Raw genomic sequence first — 26,607 nt, forward strand, 5'->3', positions numbered from 1 at the left:
TTACTGGAATTTATGACACTTTTTTTCAAAGCTGCAGGTTAACCTGCAATTAGACCTTTGGGTTGCTGTGTTAGTGTTCTCTCTGCGTTCGTGGTAATCCCTGGAAAGGATGCATGAATAAAACGGATCCCAGACAATGCTGTCAAATTTCAGTTATTCCAGGACATTACACAGCGTTGACGTGACTATTGAACATTGATTAGATGAAGTGAAGTGAGTGGGGCCAGTGGGGCAGGCCGCTGATCCTGGATCAGCCTGTTGCCCAGCACCTTTATTTCCACAACATATTCATTTCAGAGTTGGCAAAATGCAGCTTGCAATCAGGAAAGCTATATGAATACAGCAGTTTTAAAAGTATGACCAGCTGCACCTGACCAAACATAAACGTTATGTTTATACAAAAAGGAATCTAGTCTGATCCATGGTTATATATGAATGCATAATTTATTAAATTGCAGAAGTGTTTTAAGTGCATTTTTATCTGACCGAATCTTGTTTGTTACACACACAGATCCTGCGTTATTCAGGCATCTGTTTGTAAAGCACAACACGCCAAACACAGGGCTCTGTGGGAAGTGTAGTGTAAATGGCTGTAAAATGTGTCCCTCCGCTGAGAGGTGAGTTTGAATGTCAGGGACATGCATTATGCAAACCACCAGACCCGTATAAACGCATGCAAATCAGCGGGTCTGTGGCGCTGACTGCACGGCCGGTAACTGCAGCAGGTTTGGGCTGGGAGCTATGCAGTGAGCTGAGGTATGTGTGGCATCACTGCAGGGAAAGTGAAGATCAGCTGGGTGCAGGGGGGTGTCGGGCCCGGTGACAGCCTGCGTCTCCTGAGTGCCCCTTTTCAATGCCAATGCCAAAGGAGCTACAAAACATCAAACTGAATATGCAAATAATAAGATCATTAGAACTCATCAAAGCATTAGTTATTGTCATTTTATTATGGTTGCTGTTGTCATTTCTGCAGGATGCAAATAATTCAATTAAGTAACATCGATTCGTATAAATTTAAAAGCCTAATTATTAGACCTATAGTAAGAAATATAGGCCTACTACCTCAATAATACAGTACAGCAGACTCATTTCCTCAGAAAGCGGCAGCCTTACACGTTTTTTTTCTCGGCGGAAGTCTACACCCAAAGATGAGGGAGCGATTGGGCAGGGCGGAGGGATCGGGAGACACTCCGAATTTGTTGAAAGTCATGAAATATTTTGACTGAGAGTCTAATAATACGCGATCGCGCACCTCGAATATCCCGACATAGACAGAAATCGCGATCGGGTGTCAAGGAGTAGGTGTACGCTGCTGTTCTGATTGTAATTGTATATGTGCTGCGGAAAATAATAATTTGGCAACAAGGGAATTCCGCTAAGAGCCCAGAAAAACGACTGGATGCTGAAAACATGGAGACAAGGCGAGCCCGGAGCGCAGAGCAACTTTTTTAGATTTTGTGCTTCGAATTAAAACAACGGGGGAAGTTCACAGATCGGCCGGGGTTGAACATGCATCGGACTGCTACAATGCATCTCGATTTATCTGTTTTCCTTCGCAAGAAATTATTTTCAATTTGACTTTAGAATAAACGTGCGATTTGGAGCAGATGAAAGTTTTATGCTTAATCAGTGTGTCTGGTTTAGTTTAAGGAGTAAATTTCGGAGTTGTGTTTAAGGCAAACTACACGTAGCAATACTTCGGTCCACGGATATGAGGCCGGTAAAGTTTGGTTAACAGGAAAAAGCAGCGAATATCGGACGGTATTGGTGGGTCGCAGGGAAAAGGCTTTTCCATCCGCAGTAACACGCTGGCCGGAGCTGGCAAGCTGAGAGAGGCCTGGTCCAGACGGCTGCGGAAAAACTAATGGGACACCGGTACAACCATCTGCAAAGGCTCGGAACTTCTGGACGGATTCATTTTGTTTGCTGTCAGAGTAACTGAAATTTTTCATGAAATCGAGGGACGGGTCCCAGGATGTAGCTATGTTGTTTGGGAAAGCTGAAAACCTCTGATCGGGAAACTAAATCTTGGCTAAACCCGCATCTAGGTGGCTAGCTAGCTGTTTATTTTCTTCATTATCACACTAAACAGAGCTCGAACAGGCGTGTTACCAAAGTCGCTTTGAATGAAAACGAAAATCGGTGTTCGGGGACAGTGACGGAGGGGAAAGCACGGACTGCAGTTTCTCCGCCAGGAAGCAAATTAACAATAGCGATCCTGCTTCTCCGGCTGACAAAAGCTAAGTGGGGAGTCGGGTTTAATTTTTCTTCCAAAAATAGCTAAAGTATCGTTCCGCTCTCCGACCACATTGGCGAAATAGTTATCGACTAAGAAACAGAGTGATCGCTCTCTGTGTGTATGAAACAGCGCGCATTTGCACTTCGGCGTTTGCTTATACGTTTCGCTGTTTCCTGCGTGTTTTCATTTTTCTAATAAACAAGGAAAACAAACAGCCGGCAAACGACTACACATCGACGGAGACAAATATTTTCAACCTGAACACTAAGGGCTACAGCATTGTTTCCAAACAACACTCATTGCTGTTCGTTTCCAAACGGATGTTAAGGAGGGAGCTGCTACTTTCCGGAGAATTAGAGGTTTCTTTTCGCTGCAAAATGCGAATTGGACAGAAACCGAAGGAAAACTAGAGAACGCAAGGCCAATGAGCGGCATACAGTCTACAGTCACTGACAGGTAAATACTGCAATCCATGCTGCGTCTGTTTCCTTTGTCATTAAAACTGCCCGGAAATGGTTTTAGATCTGCCCGTGTGTGCTTGATTTAAATTTCACCCATGTCTAACATGGTGTCTGCGTGAAATGTCACCGACAGAGCATTTCACAGGACTCAGTGAGGGTATTTGTTTTGGTACATTGCCCTGCATCAAACTGCTGTCAATTTGTATGCAAATTGTTACACACCATAATTCTCGAATCGCACCAGGCATAACGGATATTTTGGGCTTTTCCTTATCGTACATTGCTGGTCGCTGAAAGTGCAGTATGCGTTTCAAATCGACGGTGACAGCCTCGTATAGGGAGTCCTGAGAGAACCCAGTGCATTGTTTCCGAATGACAAGCTTTACCTTCGGTTACATAATACCGTCTGAGAGGCCGAATTGCGTTTCAGCAGTTTTACACAGTGGAGAAGCGTGGAAAAGAAGAACACGAGGTTAATGATTAAGTTGTTTTAATAAGTGGCACCGAAGCCCACCGCTTAGTGTGAAGGCAGGACGTGGCCCTTTGTTTGAGTGACCTGACCTGCGTAATTAGGCTGCTTTTCCTTCAGCCAGTGGCTTCCTCGTCGCAGCAGAAGCGGAGGATCGTGATTCAGGGTCGCTTCCTCTGCGTGTGTGACCCCGGTGTTACAGCGTGTGTGACCCCGGTGTTACAGCGTGTGTGACCCCGGTGTTGCCCGGCTGTGCCGCAAACGGCCGCAGCGTGTGTGACCCCGGTGTTACAGTGTGTGTGACCCCGGTGTTGCCCGGCTGTGCCGCAAACGGCCGCAGCGTGTGTGACCCTGGTGTTACAGCGTGTGTGACCCCGGTGTTACAGCGTGTGTGACCCCGGTGTTACAGCGTGTGTGACCCCGGTGTTACAGCGTGTGTGACCCCGGTGTTACAGCATGTGTGACCCCGGTGTTACAGCGTGTGTGACCCCGGTGTTACAGCGTGTGTGACCCCGGTGTTACAGCGTGTGTGACCCCGGTGTTGCCCGCCGCAGCAAACGGCCGCAGCGTGTGTGACCCCGGTGTTACAGCGTGTGTGACCCCGGTGTTGCCCGGCTGTGCTGCAAACGGCCGCAGCGTCGGGTGTCCTGGAGCTGCGGGTCCAACAGCACGTGCACAGCCGGATTGCGTGGCCGGGTGTCACAGCAGTCATGTTATGAAGGTCTTTTTGTTTCTTCCCCAGTTAAGCTTGTTTCTTCTTCACAAGAGACACATTTCAAAAATATGTACAATGTTTCAGTGTGACTGTTTAAAATGATTTTGCTGAGGTAGAATGCAGTACTGTCTGTGATATTTTGGGAGTAAATAGTTTGCTGGCTAACTTTATATTGACTGTATGGCTAACAAGCAAGTGAAATTTCAGATAAAGTTTGAAATATGCTGAATAGACCATCTTGATAGTGTTGTTTTAATGAAGTGCCTTTAGTCTCACAAATTAAATAGTTTGTTTATGGATTATTTTTGAAGACGGAGATACATTAGTGGTTGAGGTTCAAAAATGCAGTGGAGAGCTCTGCTGGACCCTGGTTTTGTTTTGAAATAGACTGTAGCTTTGGCTTCTGAGTGTTCAATGCAGATAAAGTTTGTGTCTTTCAGTGACAGTCCTGTATTGTTGGAAACTTGAGGGCAGTACCAGAGGGCGTGGCTTGTGGGTAGTACCAGAGGGCGTGGGTTGTTGGCAGTGCCAATGGGCATGGCTTGTGGATAGTGCTAGTGGGCGTGGCTCTGGCTCCTATTCTCTCTCCCTACACCTGCAGTCGCCCACAGAAGCTATGTGAGCTGCACTGCTGAGCATGCTCAGTAGAGCCCTGTGTCTGGGCTGAGCGTGCTCAGTAGAGCCCTGTGTCTGGGCTGAGCGTACTCAGTAGAGCCCTGTGTCTGGGCTGAAAGTGCTCAGTAGAGCCCTGTGTCTGGGCTGAAAGTGCTCAGTAGAGCCCTGTGTCTGGGCTGAGCGTACTCAGTAGAGCCCTGTGTCTGGGCTGAGCGTACTCAGTAGAGCCCTGTGTCTGGGCTGAAAGTGCTCAGTAGAGCCCTGTGTCTGGGCTGAAAGTGCTCAGTAGAGCCCTGTGTCTGGGCTGAGCGTACTCAGTAGAGCCCTGTGTCTGGGCTGAGCGTGCTCAGTAGAGCCGTGGCAGAGTGAGCATGTTCAGTAGAGGGAGCGTGTTCAGTAGAGCCGTGGCAGAGTGAGCATGTTCAGTAGAGAGAGCGTGTTCAATAGAGCCGTGGCAGAGTGAGCATGCTCAGTAGAGCCAGCGTGCTCAGTAGAGAGAGCGTGTTCAGTAGAGCCGGCGTGCTCAGTAGAGAGAGCGTGTTCAGTAGAGCCGTGGCAGAGTGAGCATGCTCAGTACAGCCGGCGTGTTCAGTACAGCCGGCGTGTTCAGTAGAGCCGGCGTGTTCAGTAGTTCCCTCTGCACGCGCCTCTCCCTGCCCTGTGTGGCTGTAGCGCAGTCGGGCCCGTTCTGCCTCGCCTGCCCCTCTCTCCAGGCAGAGGAAGTTGTCGTCATGAGCGTGATGGAATGGCTTCCTGTTGAACCCCAGCGGGACGGAGGGGGGTTTTCGGCCGGCATGGGGACCGAAGCGGGCGGGTGAAGGCGCTGTGCGCTCGATCGCTGACTGCGTCAGGAGTCTCCGCTGCAGAGCTGTTTACTGTCCGAACGTGATGGAACAGAGGCGCTTTGTGTGCGATGGGTGGAGGGTCTCCAGACTGTGGCCAAAATGCAGGACGTGGCTCTGAAAGGCTCCGAATGAGCACAGCAGAAGGGGAGAAGCTGTGATCAGACACTCTCAGAAAGAGCCATCTGTCGTCTCAGAGAAACTTTCCGTTCTCATTATGAGCAGCGTTTTTCCTCCCCTTTTCTTTTGGCTATTTTCAGGTTTTTGTTCCAGCTGGTTAAACGGTCCTAGATTTGTTCAAACTCTTATTTCAATGTGAATTGGTATTTGACATACTACTGTATTAAGTAATTAATGTTCTATAAGTTCTGTTGGGTGTTCACTAAATTAAGGGGTGCGAGTTTTTATATGATATATTTTTGTTGATCTAGGCTGGGTGGGTTGGTCAGTCATAATTACATGTTCAGTTCATTGTTTAAGGCCTATAGACTCCAATCTTGTTAATATCAGCTGAATACAAAACGTGTAAGAGGCAGAAATGAACAAAAACTAGTTTGAGAAGAGCCATGTTCTTTTAGTTCAAATATCCGTGTCTGCGACCCACATATACACCCATATTCTGCATGTCTGTGTTTTTCAGCAGTCTAATAGCAGAGATCTAATGGGAATGAGTGGCTTATTCAGATACTCTACCTTGGGATCAATAATGTTTGAATCAATATGAAAATGTGTGTTAATTAATGAATAAAAATGACAACTGTATTCTTACACATGCCCTCATCAATATTTATGAGCCTCCTGAACTTGGGAGCCCTACGGTATTTGAATACCAAATCTCCTAAAGAGCACATATCTTTCACCTGCCAGGTGATGTCAAGCCCAGATCCAGTTTCACTGAACTGCTCAATAAATAATATCCAGATAAGGGACCTTTCAGGAGCACACAGCTCTGCACCTCTGGTTTCTGTTGTGATCAGCTGTCTGTGAAGACAAATAGAAATAAAGTCAGAAAATTAAGTTTGCTGCAGCACTTAGGAGATCTCCCATTCTGAATGGGACATTTGTGTGTTTGGAACTTTAGTGAAATGTAGTGAACTGTAATGTCAAACAGATTTTTCTTGTGTCCTTGTTTGAAATGAGCTGATAAATGAGAAGGTGATAAGCATTCCATTTTTAGCCTAACTTGAAATTGTTCAGAGTGCTTACAGGCTGATAAATGTGGTTCTTCTGTGCTGCCAGGCCAAGTGCAGTGAGCCTGGGAGGTTCTGTCACTCGGGGGAGGTGACGAGGGCAGTGGTGAATATGACTCAAACGTTCACTGCTCTCGCACCAGTAATGAGCTGCTACACAGCAGACCGTCGTCTGTGTTTGAAATGACCGCAAAGGCTTCTGGGCAGGAATGTCGTGCTCGTGTCTGCGTCGAGCAGTAGCGTTGGCAGTTAGAATGGCAGGTATGGCCAGATGTCAGAGGTAATAGTGTGGACTTTTTATGTCGAACCTTTTTCAAACCTTTTTTCCTAAATTAAACATTGTGGTGATTAGTTAAAGTGAAAGTTAAAGTTAAAGTGGTCTTTATTTGCTGTATGTGGACCGTGGCAAGTAAGCACTAAATCTTAGATCTTAGCATAAGTCAAATACATTTACATCAGATACGTTTATTCATTTAGCAGACACTAGCAGATACCGCTCTTAGAGGCCTGCTGTCGTAGGTGAACCCCGAAGTGCAGCTTCTAGGAAAGAATTCCTCTGCTTTGTGTTCAGTCCCTTCTGAAGAAGCTCTTTGAATTTTTCAGTTCTGTTGTATGCTTGTGTTGACAGTCTGCACCTGTATGGGTGAAATCTGAGGCATGCAGGCAAAGTGAAATGGCCTCCTACCTGGACCTCCTTGCATGAGCTGACATTGAGAGCGATCACTCAGACACAGCTGTAATTGCTTTGAATTGTAGCTTCCAGTAGCCAGGATGTTACCAGTGTGACGAGCGCCGTGTGAGAGGGTAGGCTGAGCCCCCGGGTCCGCAGTGGTGCTTTCCACGCTCGGCCTCTGCTGTCTGTGGCCCTGTGGCAGCGGAGCCTGCCCTGGGGGGGCGGATGCAGTGTCACTGCGTGGTGCTCTCTCACTGGCGCTGCGTGTAGCCTTTGCTTTGGCACACGGTGTACACGCGTGTGGACGGAGTACAGTTACAGGCATGAGGGTCACCGAGGGTTCAGCACGCGTGTGCAGAGTTCTGAAGCGCAGCTATCCTCGAACCTCGGATCGAGTGTGAAACCGTCAGCCGTGGCCTTTAGCTGCGTAGCTTCGAGAGGGCACAGGGCAGCTGGCTGCAGGAGCCTGTGCTTAAATTATCAGCCTTCTACCACCAAATTAAGATACAAGCTAACAGAACATTTAGTTTGTTAAATTTATGCCAAAATAAAAGCTGTACCAGTAACTGTTCAGTAATGCCAGTAACTGTTGCAGGGTCAGAAATTAACACCTGCCAGCCCACAAATGTGGGGAGGTTTTTTCTTTGGCGGGTTAAAGATGCAGGGTTACTATCCACTCTGGTGTGTGCTTTTGTGTAGGAAAAAAAATAAATAAATAAAAGTGATTGCTGCCCACTGTGTTCGTCAGAACGGTTTTCTAAAACGGAGGATGCCCAGTCTCACGTCCCTTTCAGTCTGGTTCTCCTCACTTTTTTACTGTAAGTCAATGGCAGGACCCCTCTGTCATTTTCCAATTTCTTGTTGGTTGTCTTTGTATCATCTCTGGTTGTGGAGTCACGTGTTACATATGAAAACACAATGCAGATTGGTCTGCTATGGGAGTATCCTGAACCCTACATGCCATCAGAGAAAATGGGAGACTTTTGATTGTCTCTATGAGTAGGTTTGATTGCACTGATTCTTCATGTGCTTAGATCATGTCCAGCTAGCTAGTGGCAGTAGCAGACTACTACAATATTTACTGTGCTTTAGCTGCCAGTGTTAGCTGGAATGCTTTTTTGCTGGCTAGCTGTTGTAGATTAATAATATACCATGTTGCTACCATACAGATGTTTGCCTCTCGGGATCCACTTAAAATGTGGCTTAATAACTTATTCCCAGAAAATTATTTTAGCTGCTGGGAAGTCTGATTGCATGGTGAATTTTTTCAACAGCCACCCTGGCTGGTGGACCAAAAAGTCTGTTGAGTGTTGAGTAATACTTGTAACTGGTGAGTATTTGGTAATGGCAGTAACTGTAGACTATTCAGTAATGGCAGTAACTGTAGAGTATTCGGTAGTGGCAGTAACTGTAGAGTATTCGGTAGTGGCAGTAACTGTAGAGTATTCGGTAATGGCAGTAACTGTAGAGTATTCGGTAATGGCAGTAACTGTAGAGTATTTGGTTCGGACACTTTTTCTTGCTTCAGTGCTGCTGTGTGACTGTGGAGGTTTTCAGGGTGAGAGCAGTCTAATGTGCATTTGATCAGGGTAAATTAATGCTAAGATGTAATTAATGAACCTGACTTGAACTCTGAAACTTGCTTTGATCACCGTATGCATATTCTCAGCAACACACTGCCGGGAGAGCAGCAGCAACAGGCTCTCTGAGAGACGCGTTGGTAACAGGGGCGGGGGACGGAGGCAGGGGTGCGAGGGCGTGGCCATCTTCTCAGTCCCTCCCCACTCTCACCTCCTCAGCAGCTCTGAGGCTGAGCCCCAGGGAGCACTTCCTGGTCTGCAGCCAATCAGAAGAGAGTTAAGAGTCCGTCACTGTGGACATATTGCTGCCTGCCTTTCCATTTATTAGCAGCTACAGCGAGTCACACTCATGATCTGCTAAAATGTGTTTGGGGACTGAAATTTCCAGTGGCTTTGAAGTTCAACGTAAATAGAAGTAATTTTGATTTTGAATTGAAAGTAAAGAAGCTCAGATTAGGCTTTTATATGATATTTGTGGCATTGGTGCTTGCTTCATGTGGGCAGTGATATGTATCTGGTGGTGTTGGTCAGTGGTGTGCTGGTGTTGGTCAGTGTGTGTGATCAGTGTGCTGGTGTTGGTCAGTGATGTGCTGGTGTTGGTCAGTGTGTGTGATCAGTGTGCTGGTGTTGGTCAGTGATGTGCTGGTGTTGGTCAGTGTGTGTGATCAGTGTGCTGGTGTTGGTCAGTGTGTGTGATCAGTGTGCTGGTGTTGGTCAGTGATGTGCTGGTGTTGGTCAGTGTGTGTGATCAGTGCGTTGGTGTTGGTCAGTGTGTGTGATCAGTGTGCTGGTGTTGGTCAGTGATGTGCTGGTGTTGGTCAGTGTGTGTGATCAGTGTGCTGGTGTTGGTCAGTGCTATTGTAGCAGCGGTTGCTGCAGACGGTGTGTTTTGGAGTGCTCTGTGTGCAGTGCAACGCTCGTGTCTATAGACCCCGCAGCTGAATAGCGAGGGCCGCTGCTCATTGTCGCTTGGTTTTGCTGATTTGGGCGTTTTTCCGTAGAGGCCCTCCTGGGAAGTGGTGACATCACTGATAAACAATGTCTGTCCCCCTGGCTCAGCCACCAGCGCTTCCTGACATAGCTGCTGGCCAGAGCAGTGCATGCTGGGAAACAGAGCTGCTCTCGCTGGCTGTGAACAGGCCAGGTTGGACCAGCCGATGGATCTCGGTTTTGGCCAGACTGTCTCCGTCTGGTTTGGATGCTCTGATCGTAACCTTGCAATCCCAGGGCAGAGCGGGTTATCAGCAGATACAGCATTGTGTTTAACTGTCCATTTATGTAAATATTCACCTTTAAAAACTGGTGTGGTGGGAGGGCCACCGGTACAGTGCTTAATGTGAAGCTCAAGCTTTGTGAGGCATTAACGGTGTGGTTGATAGTTTTGAAAGGTCAAAGTTGAGAAACCGCTGTGACGATGGACTGGTGCAGAGAAGGTCCTGATTGGCTGGTGCAGAGAAGGCCCTGATTGGCTAGTGTCTGTGTGATGGGCACACCCTTTGGGAGCCCTATGCTGTACATGCTCCACGGGCTCCTCAGGGAGACTCTGCAGGGTTTCAGCACCTCCTCACGCTCCTCACGCTCCTCAGGGAGTCTCTGCAGGGTCTCCCTCCGGCCTCATTTGGTGTGCAACTTGGGTGAAATAAATTAGCTGATATGATTTTTCCTGAATGGAATCTGTTTGTGGGAGGTGCTGAACCTGTTCTATGCTCCACCAGCCATAGCAAACCTGCCTGTTTCCCTCTGGGTTTCCTGTATGGGCTGTGCTGGATCTCTCAGATCACTTTCACATACAGCAGCTGATACAGTGTCAAAGCTGAGGTCATGGGTTCTGCTGGGAATAGAGTTTAGGAAGCAGGGACTGCAGCTTCGGCTTCTGCCATGATGAAGCAGCCCCCCTCTCAGCTTCAGGAACATTTTCAGGCCTCTGCATCCGAGCTGTGCTTTTAAACTCCCCCCGTGCGTGCGCGTGTGCATCAGTGTGTGTGCGCGCGTGCGTGTGTCTGTGTGTGTGCGCGTGCGCCTCTGTGTGTGTGCGCGCGTCTGTGTGTGTGTGTGTGCGTCTGTGTGTGTGCGTGCGTGTGCGTCTGTGTGTGTGTGCGTCTGTGTGTGTGCGTGCGTGTGCGTCTGTGTGTGTGCGTGTGTCTGTGTGTGTGCGCGTCTGTGTGTGTGCGTGCGTGTGCGTCTGTGTGTGCGCGTGTGCGCCTCTGTGTGTGTGCGCGCGTCTGTGTGTGTGTGTGTGCGCGCGTCTGTGTGTGTGTGTGTGCGTGCGTGTGCGTCTGTGTGTGCGTGCGTGTACGTCTGTGTGTGCGCGTGTGTGTGTGTGCGCGCGTCTGTGTGTGTGCGCGTCTGTGTGTGTGCGTGCGTGCGTGTGCGTCTGTGTGTGTGTGCGCGTGTGTGTGCGTGCTTGTTATTGCCAGCGTGTGTCTGCTTTTCTTCAAGTGTAGTGTGGCTGCACTCTTCATTTGAGTGCAGTCTTATAACTGTGGCTGGTTCAGAAGAGAATCAGAATAGACTTTATTGTCATTGATCTCAGGTATGAGATTTAGCGGTTTACTGCCCCCCCCACGCGTTAACGTTGACAGCCCTAAAATAAATAAATATTTGCGGAGATGCGGTAATGAGCTTAACCCCGCGTTAGGCGTCTCATGACCGCAGTGTTCTGGTGATGCGGTTATCGTCACAGCCCTAGAGAGCACTAATGTAAGTGAGAAGGAGACTAACTCTACACTTTTAACACAGGACAGAAAACATGGTGGGTCCTTTCCCATAATGCAATGCCACACCACTGCCTTGGGGTCAGACTGCAAGCTTTACCACAGTAAAACAGACATGGAAAGCACTCTACAGGACAGCAGAGAGGGGAGACTGGTGCTGTTTCTGCAATCAGGGAGCGTAGAGAAGGCTGATGCCAGACCACCCGTGGTGATGCTGGTCTGCTCTTCACTGATCTTCCTTCAGGCCACGCTCAGCATGCTCTTCAGTGAAACCTTTCCCAGTTTGCTCAGGGAAGCTGAGAATATCTGTACACTTCTCTCGCGGTCATGATGCATTAACGTCAGCTTCACAATCAGTCATTTCTGCTTGAGGAAATATTAAATTGCAGCCTATAGATCTGTGCTGAAAGCTGGCTAATAGTGTTAGGAGTGAATACTTATCATATGCAGTTCAAGTCAACCAGTCATCTCTGAGAGAAGAGTTTAAGCAGAGGACTCTTTCCCTGTGTGAGTAAATGTCCATCAGCCATTCCCAAGGCATTGGCTACAACACTGCTTCTCAGAGAGTGTATATCATATCAGATTATGGTGGCAGTTCTGGGATTAATTAATTACTGATTAAGATTAATTACTGTAATGAATGGGAATAAAGAAAGACTCTGGGGCATGATGGGATAGCTGTGGAGCGGGGCATGATGGGATAGCTCCAAGGGAGAATATCTGCAGATTGAACCCCACATTCTCTCCCTGTGCTGTCTGAGGTCATGGAGAACACCAGTATCTTAATGCGTTTGGTGTCAAACACTTTAATACTGTGCCAGTGTCTGCCACTCATGTTGCCCAAACAGAGGTCTTATCTTTATTAACCAAACGCCTGTGCTCCTTTCAGGGTGTGGTGTTTTTGTCCTGTGTGTCTGTGGATTTTTCACTTGCATAACAGAGTAAGAGCATTAGAATGTGCTTTCTCCGGAGAACAGCCTTCTCTCTCACTCGCACTGAATGCTAATCTAAATCGCAGTGAGTTTTCAGCAGGTTATCCTTTGCCATTTTTTTAAATACCAATCACTCATGCCATAAAACCAGATTTGTGATTTTCCTTCACTGCAGTGGAGGAGTGGTGGCTGACGATGCCAGTCATAAATGTCACTTTTAAGGCCTGGCATTGCTAAAGCCAGAGGGTTAATGTGAGCATGAGACTCGCAGGAAGGTCTGTGTGCTTTTGGAAAACCCAGCTGAGACACATCAGAGGCACCAAAATGAAACACCTCTTTAGAGTTGCTTTTGGATGCTTGATCTTATTTCCTGTTTTATCTGCTTTCATGAATTGTTTGTTGTCATTTCTGCTTATTTATTTTATTATGTCTTCATTTTAACAGCATCCTGTCCCCTTACGCTATCATTTTTATTTTTCTTCAGTCTTGTTTTGTTGCTGTCTGTAGTGCAGAGTGTGTGTCTGTGAGCTGTACTGAGTGTGTGTCTGTGAGCTGTACTGAGTGTGTGTCTGTGAGCTGTACTGAGTGTGAGTCTGTGAGCTGTACTGAGTGTGTGTCTGTGAGCTGTACTGAGTGTGTGTCTGTGAGCTGTACTGTGTCTGAGTGAGTCTGTGAGCTGTACTGTGTCTGAGTGTGAGTCTGTGAGCTGTACTGAGTGTGTGTCTGAGCTGTACTGAGTGTGTGTCTGTGAGCTGTACTGAGTGTGAGTCTGTGAGCTGTACTGAGTGTGAGTCTGTGAGCTGTACTGAGTGTGAGTCTGTGAGCTGTACTGAGTGTGTGTCTGTGAGCTGTACTGAGTGTGAGTCTGTGAGCTGGACTGAGTGTGTGTCTGTGAGCTGGACTGAGTGTGTGTCTGTGAGCTGTACTGAGTGTGTGTCTGTGAGCTGTACTGAGTGTGAGTCTGTGAGCTGTACTGAGTGTGTGTCTGTGAGCTGTACTGAGTGTGAGTCTGTGAGCTGGACTGAGTGTGAGTCTGTGAGCTGGACTGAGTGTGAGTCTGTGAGCTGTACTGGGTTGTGCCTGTCTGAGGGGTGCAGTGTGGGAGTGGACAGTCCTGTTTGTGTTCTCTGTGTTAGCAGTGGGCAGAGTGGACAGGGATGGGGGCGGGGTGGTGGGGTGGGGGAGGGGGTGTGAAGGCGAGTGCGGGGGATACAGCAGTGGCGCTGTGCCTCGGGCTGGCAGCACAGGCTGGGGTCGGGGTCTGAGTGCTGCTCTGTGATGCTGATTGGATCAGACGCTGCAGCCCCTGCTCTCCATACAGCTGTAGCCCTGCAGCAGAGAGCCGCACCACCAAGGAGGGGCCCCTGCTCCTCCCGCAGCTCCTCCTGCAACTCCTCCTGCTCTGCCTGCTGCTCCTGCTACTCCTCCTGCTCCTCCTCCTGCTCCTCCTGCTGCTCCTCCTGCTACTCCTCCTGCTCCCCCTGCTGCTCCACCTGCTCCCCCTGCTCCCCCTGCAGCTCTGCCTGCTCCTCCTGCTCCCCCTGCTGCTCCTCCTGCTCCCCCTGTTGCTCCAGGGAGATCCTCAGACTGAGCCTCAGCCTCGGCCTGTGATGCTGAGTAAAGCGGCCTCTCTGTGATGCTGAGTAAAGCGGCCACTCTGTGATGCTGAGTAAGGCGGCCTCTCTGTGATGCTGAGTAAAGCGGCCTCTCTGTGATGCTGAGCCAAACAATGAGCCAAAACATTATGACCACCTGCCTAATATGCTGTTGGTCCTCCATATGCCGCCAAAACAGCTCCGACCCGCCGAGGCATGGACTCTACAAGACCCCTAAAGTTCGTATCTGTCACCAAAACATTAGCAGCAGATCCTTCAAGTCCTGTAAGTTGCGAGGTGGAGCCGCCGTGGATCAGACTTGTCGGTCCAGCACATCCCACAGATGCTCAATTGGATTGAGATCTGGAGAATTTGGAGGCCAGGGCAACACCTTGAACACTTCATCATGTTCCTCAAACCATTCCTGAACAATGTGTGCAGTGTGGCAGGGAACACACTGGGATGGCCACTGCCATCAGGGAATACCATTGCCATGAAGGCGTGTACCTAGTCTGCAACAATGTTTAGTTAGGTGGCACGTATCAAATTGACGTCCACATGAATGTCCGGCCCCAGGATTTCCCAGCAGAACAGAGCATCACACTCCCTCCACCGGCTTATTGTCTTCTCAGTGTGTGTGACTTGTGCCACAGTAGACCTTCTGTCGGTTCAGACCAGACGGGATAGCCTCTGTTGCCCTCACGAATCGATGAGCCCTGGGTGCCCAACACCCTTTTGTTGGTTTGTGGTTTGTCCCTCCTCAGACCACTGTCAGTAGGTACCCACCACTGCTGACTGGGAGCACCCCACAGGCCTTGCTGTTTCAGAGATGCTCTGACCCAGTCGTCTGGCCACAACAATTTGGCCCTTGTCAAAGTCGCTCAGGTCTTTACTCCTGCCCATTTCTCCTGCATCCAACACGTTGACTACGAGAACTGATTGTTTGCTTACCATCTAATCTACCCAGACCTTGACATGTGCCCTTGTTTGAAGATGATCGATGTTATTCAGTTCACCTGTGAGTGGTCATAATGTTTTGGCTCATCAGTGTAGATACAGATACATAATATAGGTAAATGTACTTTGTTTGATGGTGTGAGTCAGTTTCCTTATTGTTGTAACACAGTCATTGTTATCTGAGTTCAGGCTTCTGTAGCTGTGGTTTCTGGGAAACCCTCTCCTCTCTGTTTTGTGTATGTGAGGGAAACTGCACGTAACCTCAGATCATGTGATGTGTGTACCATTGTGGTACAGTGCTGTGGAGAACCCCCTCCCCCTTACAGATGCACACACGCACACACACGCACACACACACACACACACACACACACACAGTGTAGCATGAGGAAGTGTGCGTGGCCTGCCTCTGAGGGGCTGCCGTTACTGGGGCAGAAAGCCTTTTCCCTGCAGGCCACAGCGAGTCTCTCCCAGCGCAGTGACCTCACAGCGCAGGATGCAGAGAGGGGAGGAGGGCTTGTTTGGATCTCACTGCGGGGACAGACGTGTGATGTCACTGACCTTACGCAGGATAAATGCATTGAAATGCTTCAATAATCTATGCCGATGGCAGCTCACTATGAAAAACCTGCTAAAATGACGTAGTTGCTGCACAGACGGGTGATATGAGGTATATTTCGTGGTGTGGAGGAGAGCTGTCTCATTGTTGCCAGTGACGCTGCAGAATTGTGTGTCCTGCTGATGGCAGGAAGAATGGCGCTCGCATACAGCAGCTGATTCCACAGAGCCAGGCAAGAGGAAGTGAAACAGGCCTGTGAGAAACAGTGAAGGATCCTGACTGCCACACTGCTAGGTGCTGCAAGGTTTACAGCCTGACATGTTAATGCCTCACTTTACCTCGCGGACTGAAGTTAAGTTGCTGTCACTATAAGCGCACAGTCATGCTGCTTTGCTGTAAAACTTGTCTGAAATGCTTTGAATGATGGTAATTATAGAAGGTGCATTACTCACTTCATCTGGTTAGTCAGGCCACACGCCCACAGGCCTGGAAACTCCCGCAGCGCTGACGGCTTCAGCAGACGTGCTGTGAGCGTTTCCTGCCGGGAGAGACAGTGGCGGCTGTGTGTGAGAGAGGGGGCATGGTCACCTGGTGGGGAAGGGTGGCACAGCGCAGGAACAGCACAGTGTCACACAGACAGCGCAGGAGCAGCACAGGAACAGCACAGTGTCACACAGACAGCGCAGGAGCAGCACAGGAACAGCACAGTGTCACACAGACAGCGCAGGAACAGCGCAGGAACAGCACAGTGTCACGCAGACAGCGCAGGAGCAGCACAGGAACAGCACAGTGTCACGCAGACAGCGCAGGAACAGCACAGTGTCACGCAGACAGCGCAGGAGCAGCACAGGAACAGCACAGTGTCACGCAGACAGCGCAGGAACAGCACAGTGTCACGCAGACAGCGCAGGAGCAGCACAGGAACAGCACAGTGTCACACAGACAGCGCAGGAACAGCACAGTGTCACGCAGACAGCGCAGGAGCAGCACAGGAACAGCACAGTGTCACACAGACAGCGCAGGAACAGCACAGTGTCACGCAGACAGCGCAGGAGCAGCACAGGAACAGCACAGTGTCACGCAGACAGCGCAGGAGCAGCACAGGAACAGCACAGTGTCACACAGACAGCGCAGGAGCAGCACAGGAACAGCACAGTGTCACACAGACTGCGCGGGGAGCAGCACAGACACAGACAGCGTGTTCCCATGTGAGGCGGGAGATATGAGTCAGTGCAGCGACCTGCCCCGCCCGCTCTGCCCCGCCCGCACTCCGGCTCCACACCCAGCCCAGCGCTTTCGTCCGGCTTCAGCACATATGGTGCCGCTTGGCATTCCTGGCTTTCACTTGGCCCACAGTTTGCAGCGGTTGTAATTAGACTTTGGTGGAAGTACAGCACACACAGGCATTACTGCTGAGAGAAAGTCTCCCATAATACAGAAGTTGACACAGTAATCCAGGTTAAGAGCATTACTGTTTATGAAGTGAAAATGAGTCTCTAAGAAGCTGACCGCATGTTCATGGCTGTTGTAGGTTATTCTGTGGTGGGCGAGTGAGGGTTTGGGCACGGGTCTTGGCCAGTTGAAGCCTGTTTCAGCTTACTGTAGAGGGGTGGCAGTCTCGCTCATCTTGAACCCAAACGCCAGGTGAGGACGACCAGCCCGCTGAGATCCTTGTTAACTTCTTTGCTGCAGTTCCTGCTTCCCGGTAACTTAGTCCGTATTTGCTCCAGCACTCAGTTCTTGCATCTTAGCTCATCTTCACTATGGTTTGTAGTTGCCCATAACTTGGCTTATCTTCCCCCGGTTCTTGGTTCCCTGTAACTTGGCCCATCTTTAGCCCAGTTCACTGTTCCCTGTAACTTGGCTCTGTGTTTCCTGTGTTGGTTTGGCAGGTTATTGGCTGCTCTGATGAAGGGGGTTTCCCCGCAGTGACGCCGCTGGCTGTGGTCCCAGCTGCTAATGCTCTGTAGCACCTTTATGCTGGCTGTGGTCCCGGCAGCAAGGCGGCAGCAGGCTGCCCTCCCGGCTGAGGAGGCAGAGTGAGACTGCAGGGGAATTATGGGTAGCAGAGCAGCAGGCCGGAGGGATGGGGCATCTGCGCAGACTGTACACCAAGGGACCAAGCCAAATCCCAGCACCCCCAAGACCGGCCCCCTCCAGTGCTTTCCCAGAGGCCTGTGTTTCTCCCCGTCCTCCTTATTCTTCTTGCCTGGAAGGCCTCTGACAGCACTGCTGCCTGCTTCCTCAGTCACTGGGAGTGTCTCTGATTCAAGCTCTTATTGGATGCTTTTGGGGTCTTGTCACCCCTGGATCTGCTGCATGGCAGAGGTGCGAGCCCGTGGCCAGACCACCATGAGGGCACATGTTAGGGCTGCACGATATAGCCATCGCAATATATTGAATAGCTATTTTTAGCGCAATAACAGCTATCCCCAGTATGTGGCGTTAGGTTTATTCCCGTATTGTTTTCCCTTTAGTGATACCTGATGCGGGAGCACACCTCCAGTTTTCCGAGGCCATGTAAAATGCTTGCGGGGGAAAAAAATGCCGCTCCTATCTATTCAATGTTGATATCACAGTTAAATTCTCTCACTCACTCTCTCACTCACTCACTCTCTCTCACTCACTCTCTCACTCACTCACTCACTCTCTCTCACTCACTCACTCACTCTCTCACTCACTCTCTCTCTCACTCACTCTCTCACTCACTCTCTCTCTCACTCACTCTCTCACTCACTCTCTCTCTCTCACTCACTCTCTCTCACTCACTCTCTCTCACTCACTCTCTCACTCACTCTCTCTCTCACTCTCTCTCACTCACTCTCTCACTCTCACCCTCTCACTCTCTCACCCTCTCACCCTCTCACTCTCTCACTCTCTCACTCACTGCTGCTGCTCTGTCCCCCTCACTGAAGCAGGTTTTAAAGCAGTTAATTGGGAATGAGGGAGGGATTTGCCAGACTGTCGTCCACCCCCCCCCCCCGGTTCGTCCGGTGACTCAGGAAACTGGAGTCTAGCCAGCGGAATCTATCCCACAGTGCCTTAGTGCCGTCGCCGGGGGTGACGTGTGTGCCATTGTTCAAGTGAAGGCAAAGTGAAAAAGGCTGAAAAAGCCTTTCTGTTTGCACAAGAGAAGCCGTCCATGCCGAAGCAGGACAGCACTGAAACACCACTCCTGCGGTGTCTTCTGTCATCATAAACCGCAGCGGAGAAATGAAGCCATTCGTGTTATTAATATCACTGAAAACTATCAATAAAACATCAATCATGTCAGTAAAGGCGAAAGCGCAGGTAGACATTTTTGGTGTTTGCATGGACTGTTGTATCACATGACATTGATTGTAATCAGTGTCACTTTAAATTGCATGTACATCCCTAGTCTTTATGAAGCATTTTATATCATCATGTGCTTTTTACAAGCTTAATCTCTCCAGTTGTGTCCAATAAAGTTTGCAAATGAGAAACCTTTCACCCCATTGTCCGGCAACTCAGACAACAGCAGGCTTATGCATTTTCAGGTTTGGAAAGAAATCTAGTGGAAAACAAAGTAAATGCAAATATTAGCATGAAGTAGGCAGGGCGGCTGCGTGCGGGAATTCCTCAGGTCAGACTGCGTGCGGGAATTCCTCAGGTCAGACTGCGTGCGGGAATTCCTCAGGTGAGACTGTGTGCGGGAATTCCTCAGGTGAGACTGTGTGCGGGGGTTCCTCAGGTGAGACTGCGTGCGGGAATTCCTCAGGTCAGATTGCGTGCGGGAATTCCTCAGGTGAGACTGCGTGCGGGGAATTCTTCAGGTGAGACTGCGTGCGGGGAATTCTTCAGGTGAGACTGCGTGCGGGAATTCTTCAGGTGAGACTGTGTGCGGGGGTTCCTCAGGTGAGACTGCGTGCGGGAATTCCTCAGGTCAGACTGCGTGCGGGAATTCCTCAGGTGAGACTGCGTGCGGGGAATTCCTCAGGTGAGACTGGCTAACAGAGGCCCGTGGGTTTTCACCTGCAGACCGCAGGGTTCACCTCCTCTTTCTGAGGGGTCAGAAGGTGAAATGGGGGAGGCCTCAGGTATGCCACCCCCTATCTGCCTGCATGTGTGTGCGTGCGTGCGTGACAGAGAGAGAGTTTCCTAACGTGTCTCTTCGTGTTCACAGGACCGGAAGCATTCTCACTAAAGACCATCCTCCCGACAAGCAGGCCAGAAGTGACAAAGCAGCAGTCCTCTCTCCACAGGAGTTTGACCCTACAGGTAATAACCTGCCCGCGCGCGCGCACACACACACACACACACACACACACACACACACACACACACACACACACACACACACACACACACACACACACACCATGGATGCACACAGACACACATGCAACTCATATGAACATATGAACAGATACACGTTTGAGAACGCATGCAACATGTTTGAGTGGATATGTAAAATGTTTGACTAGCGTTGCAACGTGTGAGTGGACATGTAGCAACTTTGAGTGACATGTAACGTGTCTGAGGGGTATGTAACGTTTCTGAGGGGTATGTAACATGTCTGAGGGATGTGTCTGGTGTCTAGTGTCTGCACACTGAGCTCTCTGCCCTCACACTGAGCTCTCTGCCCTCACACTGAGCTCTCTACTCTCACACTGAGCTCTCTGCCCTCACACTGAGCTCTCTACTCTCACACTGAGCTCTCTACTCTCACACTGAGCTCTCTGCCCTCACACTGAGCTCTCTGCCCTCACACTGAGCTCTCTACTCTCACACTGAGCTCTCTGCCCTCACACTGAGCTCTCTGCCCTCACACTGAGCTCTCTGCCCTCACACTGAGCTCTCTACTCTCACACTGAGCTCTCTGCCCTCACACTGAGCTCTCTACTCTCACACTGAGCTCTCTGCCCTCACACTGAGCTCTCTGCCCTCACACTGAGCTCTCTGCCTCCTTCTGTGGCAGCTGGCCGGCAGCATGCACCATGCAGACTGCAGCGCAAAGCAAAACTCAGCCCCTGCTGTGGAGGTAGTTACCCTGCGAGGGAGGCTTTCAGAAGTAATTCTTACACCTGTTTAAGAAGTTTACTGTGTGTAAAGCTTCCCGTTGTGCTGTCTGTTTTACTCTTTGGTGGTGAAATGGTTAAAGATAGCAGGGACAGGTGCAAGCAGTACTGATGTACTCATTCGTACACACCATTCGTTCTCACCGTGTTACTTGCTGCAGTGCTCACTGCAGTGAATCTTATTTGTAGTAGAAAATTGCAGCTGCCATTGCTTAGTGAATTTATCACATGTGTAGATATGAATTTGAAGTTTAGTTGCAGTGCATGCAGGAATAAATGTGGTGTGTGGTGATGCAGGCCCTGGCTCAGGTATTGTTGACTTTCAAGAGTCATATATGCTGTGGAGTCTTTCTGCCATGCACTGTGAGGTGTGCATGTAGTGTAGTGTGTGTGTGTATGCGTGCGTGTGTGTGTGTGTGTGTGTGTGTGTAACACAGCACAGTGTGACAGGCTGTGGCGCACAGTGGGGAAGAATGAGGAAGCGCTGGAGGAGTCATGTGAGCAGTTGCTGTCCAGAGGAATCAAGTCTCTCCTCTCTGACTGCACTTAGCGCAGGTCTCTCCTCTCTGACCGCACTGAGCGCAGGTCTCTCCTCTCTGACCGCACTTAGCGCAGGTCTCTCCTCTCTGACCGCACTTAGCGCAGGTCTCTCCTCTCTGAGTGCACTTAGCGCAGGTCTCTCCTCTCTGACTGCACTTAGCGCAGGTCTCTCCTCTCTGAGTGCACTGAGCGCAGGTCTCTCCTCTCTGACCGCACTTAGCGCAGGTCTCTCCTCTCTGACCGCACTGAGCTCAGGTCTCTCCTCTCTGACCGCACTGAGCTCAGGTCTCTCCTCTCTGACCGCACTGAGCACATCGCAGGTCTCTCCTCTCTGACCGCACTGAGCTCAGGTCTCTCCTCTCTGACCGCACTGAGCTCAGGTCTCTCCTCTCTGACCGCACTGAGCTCGGGTCTCTCCTCTCTGACCGCACTGAGCTCAGGTCTCTTCTCTCTGACTGCACTTAGCGCAGGTCTCTCCTCTCTGACCGCACTGAGCTCAGGTCTCTCCTCTCTGATCGCACTGAGCTCGGGTCTCTCCTCTCTGACCGCACTGAGCTCAGGTCTCTCCTCTCTGATCGCACTGAGCTCGGGTCTCTCCTCTCTGACCGCACTGAGCTCAGGTCTCTCCTCTCTGACCGCACTGAGCTCAGGTCTCTCCTCTCTGATCGCACTGAGCTCGGGTCTCTCCTCTCTGACCGCACTGAGCGCAGGTCTCTCCTCTCTGACCGCACTGAGCTCGGGTCTCTCCTCTCTGACCGCACTGAGCTCGGGTCTCTCCTCTCTGACCGCACTGAGCGCAGGTCTCTCCTCTCTGACCGCACTGAGCTCGGGTCTCTCCTCTCTGACCGCACTGAGCTCGGGTCTCTCCTCTCTGACCGCACTGAGCTCGGGTCTCTCCTCTCTGACCGCACTGAGCTCGGGTCTCTCCTCTCTGACCGCACTGAGCTCGGGTCTCTCCTCTCTGACCGCACTGAGCACATCGCAGGTCTTGCTGTAATGCAGGCTATGCAGTTACACCAGTGCAGCAGTGCTCTCATCTCATTTCAGCCTTAAACAAAAGGACACTCCTGAAGGGAGCGCCTCCTGCTGGCTGCTGTCGGGAATGTTTGTGTGCTTCTGAAGAGGGATTGTAAAGTCAGAATCAGGGGAGAGTGCTGACTGTGCAGCTTCTCATGTAACTGTGCTCACTCTGGCCTGGGGCCCGTTTCTGAACGACGGAGGTCCTGTCACAGACAGCGTGAGAGCTTCTCTCAGTCCATTACCACCTCCCTCTGAGAGAATGCTGCTGAAGCGGAAACAGCTGTGACTGTTTCCGCGTGTGTAATTACAGTGCAATTATAGTGTAATTACAGTGCCACAGTGGCACTGAGAGGGCTGTGGGAGGCTGCTCCAGGGGTGTCGGCACTCAGCGTGGCAGGAGTGAGAAGCCCCAGGTTAAAATGCAGGTGTGTGAGTTGAGTCACAGAGGCGAGGTAGAGGAGGGTGAAGGTGAGAGGTGTGGTGTGGAGGAGTGAGCTGTCATGGAGGAGTGAGAGGGTGTTGTGGGTGGCTGAGGGGTGTTGTGGACTCCTAGATATCAGGCTTCAGCGGCTCCCTCAGCTTCCTCTCAGCTTTCGTTCCTGGCTTCTGCCACCTTTTGTGGTGCATGATTTCTAATGTTTAAAATCCAAAGTTTGCCTTTTCTTTGTTTTTCCAGCATTGCTTTGCTATTGTGGTTTTCTGACTGCTTATCTTATCCATGGCTCCAGGTCGATGTAGTCGTAATGGTGACTCGTTTTTTATAACCAGAAGATCTAATGAACACAAGTCAGACATTTATTTCCTGTGTAGTGTAATTTGGGTTAGAGTTTTTGTCTTGAAATGTTTGTCCAGAAAGCATGAGGCCGATCGGGATGCCGCTGCTGCAGTGAGTTTGTGGCAGACGCAGCTGAGGAGCTCTCTGTCCCCCGTCTCTGCCCCGCCTGGCATCGGCACTCTGCTCCCAATCAGAGCAGCCTGTCCCAAAGTGGGCAGAGACACCTCGTATCCGAGGGGTGCAGGCAGGAGAGGGCAAGTGTGCTGTAGGACAGGGATCACCATGCTGCCTTTACACTGCTGCTTCATCTCAATCCTGTGTGCATGTCTCTGTGTCTCTCCCTGTGTCTCACTCTGCGTCTCTCTCTGTGACTCTGCGTCTCTCTGCGTCTCTCTGCGTCTCTCTGCGTCTCTCTGTGTCTCTCTCTGTCTCTCTCTGTCTCTCTGCGTCTCTCTCTGTGTCTCTCTCTGCGTCTCTCTCTGTGTCTCTCTCTGTCTCTGCGTCTCTCTGCATCTCTGCGTCTCTCTCTCTGTCTCTCTGCGTCTCTCTCTGTGTCTCTCTCTGTCTCTGCGTCTCTCTGCATCTCTGCTTCTCTCTCTGCGTCTCTCTCTGTCTCTCTCTGCGTCTCTCTCTGCGTCTCTCTCTGCGTCTCTCTCTGCGTCTCTCTGCATCTCTCTCTCTGCGTCTCTCTCTCTGTGTCTCTCTCTGTGTCTCTCTGTGTCTCTCTCTGCGTCTCTCTCTCTGCGTCTCTCTCTGTGTCTCTCTGTGTCTCTCTCTGCGTCTCTCTGCGTCTCTCTCCCTGTGTCTCTGTGTCTCTCTCTGCGTCTCTCTGTGTCTCTGCGTCTCTCTGCATCTCTCTGTGTCTCTCTCTGCGTCTCTCTCTCTGTCTCTCTCTGCGTCTCTCTGTCTCTCTCTGTGTCTCTCTCTCTGTGTCTCTCTCTGTGTCTCTCTGTGTCTCTCTGCGTCTCTCTGCGTCTCTCTCTCTGTCTCTCTCTGCGTCTCTCTGTCTCTCTCTGTGTCTCTCTCTCTGTGTCTCTCTCTGCGTCTCTCTGTGTCTCTCTCTGCGTCTCTCTGCGTCTCTCTCCCTGTGTCTCTCTGTGTCTCTCTCTGTGTCTCTCTCTCTGCGTCTCTCTCTCTGCGTCTCTCTGTGTCTCTCTCTGCGTCTCCCTGTGTCTCTCTGTGTCTCTCTCTGTGTCTCTCTGCGTGTCTCTCTCTGCGTCTCCCTGTGTCTCTCTGTGTCTCTCTCTGTGTCTCTCTCTGTGTCTCTCTCTGCGTCTCTCTCTGCGTCTCTCTGCGTCTCTCTGTGTCTCTCTGTGTGTCTCTCTCTGTGTCTCTCTCTGCGTCTCTCTGTGTCTCTCTGCGTCTCTCTCTGTGTCTCTCTGTGTCTCTCTGTGTGTCTCTCTCTGTGTCTCTCTGCGTCTCTCTGTGTCTCTCTGCGTCTCTGCGTCTCTCTCTCTGTGTCTCTCTGCGTCTCTCTGCGTCTCTCTGCGTCTCTCTCTCTGTGTCTCTGTGTCTCTCTCTCTGTGTCTCTGCGTCTCTCTGCGTCTCTCTGCGTCTCTCTCTCTGTGTCTCTCTGCGTCTCTCTCTGCGTCTCTGCGTCTCTCTGTCTCTCTCTGCGTCTCTCTCTGCGTCTCTCTCTGCGTCTCTCTCTCTGCGTCTCTCTCTCTGCGTCTCTCTCTCTGTGTCTCTCTCTCTCTGTCTCTCTCTGCGTCTCTCTCTGTGTCTCTCTCTGCGTCTCTGCGTCTCTCTCTCTGTGTCTCTCTCTCTCTGTCTCTGCGTCTCTCTGCGTCTCTCTCTCTGCGTCTCTCTGTCTCTCTCTCTGCGTCTCTCTCTGCGTCTCTCTCTGCGTCTCTCTCTCTGCGTCTCTCTCTCTGCGTCTCTCTCTCTGCGTCTCTCTGCGTCTCTCTCTCTGCGTCTCTCTCTCTGCGTCTCTCTCTCTGTGTCTCTCTGTGTCTCTCTGTGTGTCTCTCTCTGTGTCTCTCTGCGTCTCTCTGTCTCTCTCTCTGTCTCTCTCTCTGTGTCTCTCTCTGCGTCTCTCTCTGCGTCTCTCTCTCTGTGTCTCTCTCTGTGTCTCTCTCTGCGTCTCTCTCTGCGTCTCTCTGCGTCTCTCTCTCTGTCTCTCTCTCTGCGTCTCTCTGTCTCTCTCTCTGCGTCTCTCTGTCTCTCTCTCTGTGTCTCTCTCTGCGTCTCTGCGTCTCTCTGTCTCTCTGCGTCTCTCTCTGCGTCTCTCTCTGCGTCTCTCTGTGTCTCTCTCTCTGTGTCTCTGTGTCTCTCTGCGTCTCTCTGTCTCTCCCTGTGTCTCTCTGCGTCTCTGCGTCTCTCTCTCTCTGTGTCTCTCTGTCTCTCTCTGTGTCTCTCTGCGTCTCTCTCTCTGTGTCTCTCTGTGTCTCTCTGTGTCTCTCTGTCTCTCTCTGTCTCTCTCTGCGTCTCTGTCTCTGCGTCTCTCTCTCTGCGTCTCTCTCTCTGCGTCTCTCTCTCTGCGTCTCTCTGTGTCTCTCTCTGTGTCTCTCTCTGCGTCTCTCTCTGCGTCTCTCTGTCTCTCTCTGTGTCTCTCTGCGTCTCTCTGTGTCTCTCTGTCTCTCTCTCTGCGTCTCTGCGTCTCTCTCTCTGCGTCTCTCTGTGTCTCTCTCTGTGTCTCTCTCTGCATCTCTCTCTGCGTCTCTCTGTCTCTCTCTGCGTCTCTCTTTCTGCGTCTCTCTGTGTCTCTCTGTCTCTCTCTGCGTCTCTGCGTCTCTCTCTCTGCGTGTGTCTCTGTGTTCTTGGCGCTCTGGTCTTTCTGTGCAGAGCCAGCAGGGCAGAAGAGCAGCTGTGTTTTTGCTGAGGGGAAGCCGGAGTCTTGCGGTAAGACAGCTTCACCGCTGCTGCTTCTACACACTGTCACTGTCTCCTGTGTGCTTAATTCCCTACCTCACCATCTCTGTGTGCTTCACCATCACTGTGTGCTTCACCATCTCTGTGTGCCTCACCATCTCTGTGTGCCTCACCATCGCTGTGTGCTTCACCATCTCTGTGTGCCTCACCATCTCTGTGTGCCTCACCATCTCTGTGTGCCTCACCATCTCTGTGTGCTTCACCATCGCTGTGTGCTTCACCATCACTGTGTGCCTCACTTCCTGCGTGCCCCCTTCCTGTGTGCCTCACTTCCTGTGTGCCTCACTTCCTGCGTGCCTCACTTCCTGTGTGCCTCACTTCCTGCGTGCCTCACTTCCTGCCTCTTGCGGTGTCTCTCACATGCCTCCCTGGCAGGCCCTGCCTCTCTGCAGCAGATAGGTGTGGGTTTAGGTCCACATCCTCACGCTGAGCTGGACAGTGGGCAGTATCCACGGGCTGATGGAGCTTTAACCCAACAGCAGGCTATGGAGAATCTCTGCTGTATTAAAGTGGAGGAGCTGTGGGCCACAGCTGAGCTGAGGGGCAGGGCTGGGGGCGGGTGGTGGCTGGACTGGGGAGGGGCTCAGGGCGGGGCTGTGGGCGGGGGCGGGTTCGGGCAGGGCCGAGGGCAGGCTGGAGTGGATTGGCTGCAGAGTGGTGCATAGAAGGGAAGAGTCCATAAGTTGATGTGGCCTGTGATCGTAGGGTGTGGCTGGGTCTGGAAGGCTCTGGATCCAGCGGGCTGGGTTTCCGGGCTGGATTGATCCGCATCATGCAGGTCTCTTGCAGGAGATGTGTCAGGAAGGTTCATTCATTTGACG

General features: G+C 50.9%; 1 protein-coding gene across 4 annotated transcripts in view; it reads left to right on the forward strand.

Annotated features, from left to right (window-relative positions):
• Nucleotides 1-1,163: 1,163 nt before the first annotated feature.
• Nucleotides 1,164-26,607, forward strand: part of LOC118782709 (rho guanine nucleotide exchange factor 12-like) — a 47,213-nt gene continuing 21,769 nt past the window's right edge. For all 4 annotated transcript variants that reach the window (XM_036536193.1, XM_036536194.1, XM_036536195.1 and 1 more), the window contains exons 1-2: nucleotides 1,164-2,695; nucleotides 19,686-19,780. In XM_036536193.1, coding sequence (XP_036392086.1) covers nucleotides 2,664-2,695; nucleotides 19,686-19,780 — 127 coding nt within the window. In that variant the 5' untranslated portion in view covers nucleotides 1,164-2,663. The remainder of the gene's footprint in view (nucleotides 2,696-19,685; nucleotides 19,781-26,607) is intronic.

Source organism: Megalops cyprinoides, chromosome 9 (genome assembly GCF_013368585.1).
Source record: "Megalops cyprinoides isolate fMegCyp1 chromosome 9, fMegCyp1.pri, whole genome shotgun sequence".
Lineage (NCBI taxonomy): Eukaryota > Metazoa > Chordata > Actinopteri > Elopiformes > Megalopidae > Megalops > Megalops cyprinoides.